Consider the following 9145-nt stretch of genomic DNA (forward strand, 5'->3'; position numbering starts at 1 on the left):
TATTCAATACAATCACATTCTCAATGTTCAGATACTAGTTGTATGAAAGGTAGTACTATCCATACACTTATTTTTACCTCCTACAAATATTTGTTAATTTTTGTCAATTGATCTTCTTCAATCTATTCGTTCCGATGGTAAAAAATTAAGAGGTATATGTAAAAGGTAAAAATAAGGCCTCGTTTGGCAGCTCGGACTGTATTGACTATTTCTGTCGGATAGGATAAATAGCCACCGGATAGTACTGACTAAATTAGTCGGGCGTTTGATGCAGTATCGGACTAATGACCGTATTATTTATACTGTGTTTGGTTTTATACCAGATAGGCTAAATCAAACTTAAAATTAAATTAAACTTATAAAAATAAAAAATAAATCTGAAACCATCCCTTCTTCTTCCCCATTCTCTCTGCCGCACCCCTCAAACGCCCTCCCTCTCTCTCCCTTCTTCTTCCCCGCCTGCCTGCACATCTGGTGAGCAACCATGAGTCATCAGATCCACATCAACCCAAATCAAGATGCAACAAACGAAACAAACTAATGATTTGTTGACAAGGTTACCTCCTGCACTGCAGCATCGCAAGTGGAATGGACTGGCGGCGGTTTGACAGAGAGAAGGAGAGTAGTTTGTTGGCGTTTTGAGAAGAGAGGTTTCCCAGACACCATGCCGGCCAAGAGAGTGCATGCTTCTTTGCAAGACCCAGTTGCAGGGGAGGACGACGATGGTGAGAGAAGGTGACGGAGGGGGGGGGAGGACGACGACGCCTAGAGAGAGAGAGAGAGAGAGAGAGAGAGAGAGAGAGAGAGAGAGAGAGAGAGGGCCGAGAGAAGGCGAGAGAGAGAGAGGGCCGACTAATAATCCCGGCCTTTTGGTTGGTTTTATTAGTCTGGTGTATACTGTGCTAAATAAGCACACCGGTTAATTTAATATGGCGCTTATTTAGTACGAGTGAACGCCAAACACCCGCGTCCGTATAATTAGTCATATCCGATCCTCTATCCGATCTGCCAAACAGGGCCTAAGTGAGTGAATATCACAACTGTTGTGTAAAATAAATATATTTATACGAATTATATATGAGCGTCGGATAACGATTGGATTAAATAAAATAATAATATTCTTGTGTAAACACTATGTTCTCATAAGAAAATCAGACAGACGCGACCGTAGGATAGGTACCCGGTTAAAAGAACGGCCACAAACAGATCTTCCAACAATGCGGGGCCCACCGCAATGGAGGCTGAAGCAAGCGTGTGGGCGCACACGTGGAAGTGGGGCCCCAGTAGTTTAACCGGCAAAAAATAGAAGTTGGTTACGAAAAAGGGAGCAGAGGCGTTTTATAGAGCAGGATTCCAACCTCCTCTTCCGAAAGAGAACAGCTTTTCGGCTGAGAGAGAGAGACGGTCAGGTGTTGGCGGCGGCGCACGGTGGTTGAGGTGGTGGTTGTAGTGGCACGACTCGTCGCCTGCTGCTGCAACCAACTGTAAACAACCGCAATCTCCACGGCATTTCAAATTAAATTAAATTTCAATTTTCATTTGGATAATTTTATGTTTATAAAATTCAGAAATTGAAAATATCAGCTTCTTTGGCGTTGTTCGTTTTGGCCTCGCCGATATGGTCAATAGTATACGCGTATATACCCTCTCTCTCTCCTCTCTCACTTTCTCTCTCTAAAGCTTTTGTATTTCTGCGCGACATTGGTGATTTCCTAGAAGCCTCCAGAAATCCCCACGCGCATTTGCCTCCTCCCCAACTGGTATATTTCCTAGAAGCCTCCAGAAATCCCCACGCGCATTTGCCTCCTCCCCTACTGGTACATTCTCTCTCTCTCTCTCTAAACTGAATCTTTGAGCTTCTTCAAGCGATCCGGATTTTAAGTGTTTTAGTAGGATCTCGATTTTTTGCAATTTTTTTCTAGCATTTTTTCATGCGATTTCAGGTTCGGAATGTTAAGAAATTCGATTTTTAGTGTAAATTTCGAGTATTTTATTTGATTTTTTTCTGTTTTTTGATGCACATTGTTCTTAATTCTTAGCATTTTCGTCGATCAAATTTCAATACTTTCATGTTAAATTAGTGATTGTTGTGATGCAATTAGAAAATAATTCAAATTTTGCAGGAATTTTTTTGAAGAAAACGTTCCACTGACAAAAAATAAAAAATAAAAAACCGATCTTCCGGGTAAAAATTTATTTTTTATGATTGTGATGTTCTTAGAATTTGATTTTATAGATTCTTATGGAAGCTTTTCGTATAATTAGATCTGCGAAATTACGAAAAATATCAGCTACAACATTTGAATTGTGATCATAGTTGTTGTGGAAATACTATTAGAGTGAGTGATGCAGTTCAAAAACGTGTTTCACGAGCTACTGGAAATGAGAGATGACAAGGGGAAGAAATCAAGAAGAGGAGGGGAAGAGAGGAAGCACACGCGCCGCCGAGCTAAATCTCACATTGCCCCAGAGCATACGTTGTCATCACCTGCATCAGTTGAGCAAAGCAAGTGGGCAAACTTGCCCCCAGAGTTGCTTCTTGACATAATCCAACGCGTCGAAGCGAGTGAGACTTCCTGGCCTGCTCGGAGAGATGTGATTGCTTGTGCTTCGGTTTGCAAGTCATGGAGGGAGATTACGAAAGAGATAGTCAAGACTCCTGAGCAATGTGGCTGGCTTACCTTCCCTGTCTCACTCAAGCAGGTATTTTTCGATAAACAACATTCTTTAGGTTATTCTTATTGAATGTGACTTTCACTTACCTACTAAAGATTTTCACTTTCCTCATTACTTGCATATATTTACTAGCCGGGACCAAGAGATCATCCGATCCAATGCTTTATTAAGAGGGAAAGAGAAACTTCAACGTATCTACTGTACCTTGGTCTTAGCCCCGGTAAATGTTTGGATGCTTCTCCCCTTCTTATTCACGAATCATGACTTGGGTGTGTTAGAAATCGGTGTTCAAATTCTTTCGCAATGGATTTGTAAACGCGTGACTAACTCTTTCTTATAAATCTGCAGCTCTGTGTGGGGATGTGAGTAAGTTATTGCTGGCAGCAAGAAAGGTCAGAAGGGCAGCAAGTACACATTTTGTGGTGTCCTTGGCTGCAGATGAATTCTCTCGAGCAAGCAATTCTTACGTTGGAAAACTAAGGCAAGCTTAAATAAAATGTATCCTTATCATTGACACGGTCATTCATTTTTCATTTTGCGCTGTTACACCTACGACTCATTCTTCTTTTCGTGCAATTTATTGGAAAATGCTGTGCAGGTCTAATTTTCTGGGTTCCAAGTTTACCGTTTATGACAGTCAGCCTCCACAAGGCTCAGCAATCCAAACAAATTATTGGTCACACCGAAAGATGAATTCAAAGACGGTATCTCCAAGGATACCTGCTGGTAGCTATAGTGTTGCTACCGTATGTTATGAGCTCAATATCCTCCGAACAAGGGGACCAAGGAGAATGCAGTGCATCATGCAATCAATCCCCGTGTCAGCAGTTCAAGAAGGGGGCGTTGCTCCTACTCCAACAGAGTTAGCGACCTGCCTTCCTCCAAAATGCTGTCCAATGCATGTTTCAAAGGGATCGAAGCAGCTTGCCAACTTGTGCTCTAGTGTCCCTACAACGGATTTGGAACAAGGCACAAAAAATCCACTCATTTTGAAAAATAAAGCTCCTAGATGGCATGAGCAGCTGCAGTGTTGGTGTCTGAATTTTAAAGGACGTGTTACCGTGGCCTCCGTGAAGAATTTCCAGCTGGTGGCCGGTGTAGAGCCATGCCATAATGTTCCTTTGGCTGAACAAGAGAGAGTAATACTGCAATTTGGGAAGATCGGTAAAGACATTTTCACAATGGATTATCGCTACCCTCTCTCTGCTTTCCAAGCCTTTGCAGTTTGCTTGAGCAGCTTTGACACAAAACCAGCATGCGAATGATTCTTGTCTATTCTTTCATCACATGACTATCGTGCTCGTCTTCCCTTAGAATTAACTGTAATTATACTTTTGGAACAGTGCACTTTAAGCTATGGCTTTTGGTCATTAGCAAGTGCCTTCGTTGAAGTCGCAGTAGTCTGTGTAATGGCAGTAACCTGTATAAAGCATGGTGTAAGTTGCCAATTTATTTATTTGCGCAGAAGCAGTTGTATGCAACTTCCTCCAAGTATGTAACATCACTTCTAGATATTCCATGTTTCACTTTCTGGAGGATGTACGAAAATCCCTCTTTTCTCATAAAGATCTCTTGTATTGAATCTTGTTTTTCAAATGCAATTTTGCAGAATTTTGTACATGCTTCGTATTAATTTCCTATTCTCCTTTTGTACACATACGGTTACAGTTATGCGTGCTATATATTTTTCTTACATCTCTGCTGGCAGATCTTCATCAGAGAATCCCAGTATTGGTATCTTCTCTATTCATTCCGCAACTATAGCGGCAGCCGTGACGCCGAGGCTTTTCAGGATTATCCGGGTCTGAATCACTTGGTTCCATGAAGAGCCCTCGAAGACACCTCCGTCTCACAGTGGATTCGTGAGTAAGCTTCTCAGACGGTGTTTTTGTTATTTGAGCCTTGTGTGTTTTGAGGGGATCTGATTTACCATTTGGCTTGATTGATTCTGCTGGGTTATGAGAAAAAACCGTCTGAACACCTGGATTCCTTTCGGCCACGGAAGTATTGAGAACGATAGCATTATTGATGCTCTGTACATTGTTGTTGATATATGCTATCATATGTCGATCTTCTTTACTTGTTTGATCGAATTTTTCCCCCTCGCTGCTTACCTCTCCATCAGTAGTAGCCTCCAGGCTGTCATCTGGATTGGTCTTATAACTGCGGTGTATGGGCATGAATTCTCCTCCTTTTTCCGGTTCTGAGCTAATGTGCATTGATGCTCCTCTGTTTTCACCAGCTACAGTTACAATGCTAACTGGTTTTTCATGCATTTGGTCCTCAATGGCCAGCTTATTAAGTTTCAAAGCATTTTCCCTGATTTCTCTATGCAGGGGAGCTTGCTTCACGGTTGATGAAACCATCTTCTGAATAGATATCCTTGGGGTGCTTGTGTCTTCTGGAGCTTTGGTCAGTTTCGAACTGGAGCTGGAGCTCGCTAATGTCTCCTTTCTGTCAAAAGCTTCTTCCTTACTGTGCCGCTGCTCTGCTTGCGATGCAACTTCAAGTAGGTCTTTGGTGTGCTTTCCGAAGCCTGTTACTGCAGCATGAAGTTGAGTGGCTGTTTCTTGCATCAGTTCTTTATAGTCTGGATCGTTTGCCTTTTCTTCTTTTATCACTAGCAGTACTTTCTCCCTTTCTTTATGCTCTTTCGACTCTGTCTCTGATTCGGGATGGGGCTTTTGATCTCCGCCAATGGTATCAGGATCTACCTTCTTGGGTGAAGCAACGGTTTCCACAGCTTCTGCGGACGCTGCATGAGTTTGAACGGTGGTTGGAGTATTATTCTGAGCTTTGAAAATAGTTTCGGATGTGCTGAGTGCTGCATATGGTTCCTTTGGTTCTGGTTGAGTGGCACGTGATGGAGATTCAGCAGAGAAGGAAGGAAGCTGAGAGTTCTCTTGAGTGTGGGGCTGCGAATGTGCTTTAGGGGATTCTTGTGATGCTGCTTGGGGTTGAGAAGCTATGGGAGATGGTGAGGATCGAAAGGATTCAACCCGAGTCTGAGCTGTTGCACTAGAAGCTTTTCGGGACTCAGTGGCAGCATGAGACGGTGAGGGTGGAGAGGATTCAACTTCAACCCGAGTTTGAGTTGTTCGACTAGAAGAATTTTGGGACTCGGTGGCAGGACGAGATGGTGAGGATGGTGAGGATGGAGAGGATTCAACTTCAACCCGAGTTTGAGTTGTTCCACTAGTAGAATTTTGGGACTCGGTGGGAGAACGAGATGGTGATGGTGGTGGAGGTTCATTCCTCGATGGAGCCTGAGCTTGGGAAGGAGAGGCTTTCACAGTGGCTTTCCCTGCAGCCCGAAATGGTGGTTGTTCAACAAGGATTGAGGTGGTGGTCTGGGCAAGGTTTTGGGTTTTAGCCACTGGACGTGGGTCTGGTTCTACTGCAGAACCACGAGTACGCCAAGGGAGCCGAAAGCGAAATGATTGTGGATGCTTTTTGTCTGCCATGTATGGTTTGGAAATGAATAGGTTGGCTTTGTTGAAGGAGATGAGGGATGCTCACCACTTATCGAAAGGTCTGGTATATATCGAAATAGTATCAGATACCTTGGAAACTTTCTGGGATTTCTGTCAAATTGGTTTATACCTTTTCTGGATACGGATGCTCAACCTCTCTTACAAACTTATGATTCACAAGAAATCGGAAATTCCCGGAGGCAGGTTTTCCTTCCCTAACAGGTATGGAATCTCTCATTTTCTTGTTTCGGAGGATCCCGGAAAGGCATGCAGAGTACGTATACTTTACTGGAATGCCGTTTTAGAGCATAATCGTTGTTCATGTGATACATAAAAAGGGTTGCTACTGTTTGAAAATTTTCACGTTGTTTTCTTTTAAATCAATCACGCCTTCTCGGAAGAGAAACTTACCTACACCCGAGATTCCCACGGTGGCTCTGGAGTTTCGATATAAACTTTCCATCTGGGCAAGTAACCTGGCAAAGAAGTAAACAGTGTAGATGCAAAGTAAATTTTCCTTCATGCAGTCATTCAAGAAAGGAATAAGGTGTAAGTACATTGTCAAGTAAGAGATGACTTACACCAGCATCTTGCTCCTTCGGCTGCTACACCGAATTACCATACATGAGGCAGCGTACACTTTCTCCGTCATAACGGGAGCTTCCAATCCAGTTCTGAGGTAGCTTTTCGTATCTGCACACCAAGGTTTGTATCAATAGTTTTCATCTATTTCTTTCGTCTAAGTTCAACCCACAATTGTCGAAGTTTTCGTGATTTTCCTTAAACAGGAACAAAAATGCAAGGAATTTCGCGGGCTGTGCGGTCATGCCGGGAAATACTCAAGTCTGCAATTTTACAGCATTCGCGTGGGGGTGAAGTTGCCGGGTTAGAAAAGATAGTTTCGCGTTTAAAATGGGTTACCTCTCCACCTGCACAGGAAAAAGGACTAGAGAATGTGACTGTGGCAGATGTACTGGCGACAAAGGGTAATGTAGAAACCGGACCCTGGCTCTGGTGTCACACGAACGACGCAGTAATTGATGCAGTAAAAAACGTACGATCTTACCATGCATCTGTACATATAAAACTCATACTACACTCGTGTTTATATTACGTATGAGCATGAAATTGCAGATGGCGAAAAACAATATCGGGTCGTTACTGGTGCTGAAGCCAGGAGAGCATCAGCATATTGCAGGAATCATCACAGAAAGAGGTAAGTTATTTACAGAACTAACTGCATGAAAAAAAATTATGTCTCAACAAGTTATTCGGATTCTATTGACCGCGGTGTGAACCGAGCAGACTACCTGAGGAAAGTGATTGCACAGGAAAGATCTCCCATCTACACAAGAGTTGGAGAGATTATGACTAATGAGGTCAGTTCAAGTTTACGTTCTTAGCCACCAATCGACCTTGGACGCGCCGATTTTTCTTATGAACTTTACCTCTTATACAGAACCAATTAATAACAGTAACTTCCGACATGAACGTTCTTCAAGCTATGCAACTTATGACAGGTACGCCGTGGCACGATTTCTGTTCTTTAACTACCATAGACATTGAAGTGAACAATCATTCGGTTGTTCATAAACGTGTGGAAGCAATTACGTGACGATTTTTTTCATGTCAACAGAGAATCACATAAGGCATGCTCCAGTTATAGATGGGAAGCTAGTTGGCATGATTTCGATCAAGGATGTAGTCCGGGCAGTGGTTGAGCAGCAAAGCGGGGAACTGAAGCGACTTACTGGGTACATCAAAGGAGAATACTATTAGAAGAACATATCTCAGTTTATGTTCATCAAATTGCTGTAGAGCAAATTTCAAAAATACTTCCAACATAAAGCTTCCTAATACTTTCTTCATGTGTTAGAAGCGGAAATTGTAGTTCAAGTGATTAAGAATGCTCATCCCTGAAGTCATGTATTCGAATTCCCGATCTCCATATTGCTTGATTAATAAAGAATCAATTATAATTTTCAATGACCAGTTTTCAAAGGAAAGAAATAAACAAAAATCGCAGGATTTCAAAGCGAAATCCAAGTCTAAACTTAGACGAGCCAAAATGATTTTGAAAAACTTTGATTGAACCTTTATTTCGGGAATCACTTAGGCCGCCTAATAAATGCAGAGGTGAGGGTATTCCTTTACAAAAAAGGTTCCATCACCGTCATTTTAAGGTTACCTCTCTTGATTCAGGACCCCGTTTATTTTCATTCTCATATTCTCTCTAACCTCTCAAAGCCCGGACATAAAATGTAGCACCACATTACAATAACGAAACATTGGAACACCCAACCACGGACGCAACCTAATTTGGATGAACTACAGAAAAATGCTCGCGTTCTTGTGTGTGTGATCTCACGGTGTCAATCTCGTTGATTCATTTTTGAGCACCTATTAACCTAATTGTAAACAAAAAGGGGAATAATATGGTATCTCGACAAGAAGTCGGGCCACAGAACAATATTCGCGATCCCATTTGCCTCCAATTTCGAAAGCAACATATACTCTAGCATAGTTGCAGATTCAATTTCAATTTCTTAGGAACTCAATATTTGATATATTCGACATGCTATAAAGGGCGACCACAAACCAACAAGGCTCCATGTTTTGTGAGAGTTGGAACGTCTATCGTGCGCAACCTTACCTTTACTTTCCAAAGATGTTTCTCATGACTCGAACTTGTGACTTTTCGGCAATGCTATAAAGCATATATATCACCACAATTATTGCACAACTCCCATTGGCTGGCAGATGAACCTTCTTATCTTTTCGAACATTCTATCAACACAGGATTGTTCAAAGATCAAAAGACCTCAAGATTTTGATGCAAAAATTCTCCTCTTACAGTGGTTCTCCTCCAAAGATCAAAGCTTTTTGGTGGCAGATGATTGGACCTTGTGTGGTGGGGGAAGCTGGAATCCAATTCCTCCAAAGTCAGTGGTTCTTGTTCTAGGCTAGTAATGCTTTTTGGTCAGACCAAATAGCCT

General features: G+C 42.2%; 3 protein-coding genes across 8 annotated transcripts; 2 read left to right on the top strand and 1 right to left on the bottom strand.

Moving 5' to 3' along the window:
- The first annotated feature begins 1334 nt into the window (after window positions 1-1334).
- LOC126633562 (tubby-like F-box protein 5) lies at window positions 1335-4294 on the top strand. 6 transcript variants are annotated; one of them, XM_050304210.1, is made up of 6 exons: window positions 1336-1817; window positions 2124-2185; window positions 2339-2703; window positions 2809-2896; window positions 3025-3157; window positions 3275-4294. In XM_050304210.1, the coding sequence occupies exons 3-6, from the start codon at window positions 2347-2349 to the stop codon at window positions 3939-3941; spliced, it is 1245 nt and encodes a 414-aa protein (XP_050160167.1). In that variant the 5' UTR covers window positions 1336-1817; window positions 2124-2185; window positions 2339-2346; the 3' UTR covers window positions 3942-4294. The 6 variants fall into 6 exon arrangements, with proteins under 6 accessions (XP_050160168.1, XP_050160169.1, XP_050160172.1 ...); XM_050304211.1 differs by lacking the exon at window positions 2124-2185 and having other exon boundaries at window positions 1335-1817; window positions 2266-2703; XM_050304212.1 differs by lacking the exon at window positions 2124-2185 and having other exon boundaries at window positions 1335-1817.
- Window positions 4231-6140, bottom strand: LOC126633559 (uncharacterized). Its single transcript, XM_050304207.1, has one exon. The coding sequence runs from the start codon at window positions 6138-6140 to the stop codon at window positions 4392-4394; it is 1749 nt and encodes a 582-aa protein (XP_050160164.1). The 3' UTR covers window positions 4231-4391.
- A 251-nt stretch (window positions 6141-6391) lies between these two features.
- LOC126633567 (CBS domain-containing protein CBSX3, mitochondrial) lies at window positions 6392-8135 on the top strand. The gene is made up of 6 exons (XM_050304223.1): window positions 6392-6854; window positions 6938-7203; window positions 7284-7365; window positions 7455-7528; window positions 7609-7669; window positions 7786-8135. Exons 2-6 carry the CDS (start codon window positions 6946-6948, stop codon window positions 7926-7928), a joined length of 618 nt encoding a protein of 205 aa, XP_050160180.1. The 5' UTR covers window positions 6392-6854; window positions 6938-6945; the 3' UTR covers window positions 7929-8135.
- Window positions 8136-9145: the final 1010 nt, after the last annotated feature.

The sequence above is a fragment of the Malus sylvestris genome, chromosome 8 (assembly GCF_916048215.2).
Source record: "Malus sylvestris chromosome 8, drMalSylv7.2, whole genome shotgun sequence".
Taxonomy (NCBI): Eukaryota; Viridiplantae; Streptophyta; class Magnoliopsida; order Rosales; family Rosaceae; genus Malus; species Malus sylvestris.

Bases quoted from the DNA above. Each gene is read 5' to 3' on its own strand.
- LOC126633562 (XM_050304211.1), top strand. From the start codon at position 2,347: ATGCAGTTCAAAAACGTGTTTCACGAGCTACTGGAAATGAGAGATGAC. The intron at 2,897-3,024 runs GTAAATGTTTGG...ATAAATCTGCAG, and splicing joins GTACCTTGGTCTTAGCCCCG to CTCTGTGTGGGGATGTGAGT. The intron at 3,158-3,274 runs GCAAGCTTAAAT...AATGCTGTGCAG, and splicing joins TCTTACGTTGGAAAACTAAG to GTCTAATTTTCTGGGTTCCA.
- LOC126633559 (XM_050304207.1), bottom strand. From the start codon at position 6,140: ATGGCAGACAAAAAGCATCCACAATCATTTCGCTTTCGGCTCCCTTGG.
- LOC126633567 (XM_050304223.1), top strand. From the start codon at position 6,946: ATGCAAGGAATTTCGCGGGCTGTGCGGTCATGCCGGGAAATACTCAAG. The intron at 7,204-7,283 runs GTACGATCTTAC...ATGAAATTGCAG, and splicing joins TAATTGATGCAGTAAAAAAC to ATGGCGAAAAACAATATCGG. The intron at 7,670-7,785 runs GTACGCCGTGGC...TCATGTCAACAG, and splicing joins AGCTATGCAACTTATGACAG to AGAATCACATAAGGCATGCT.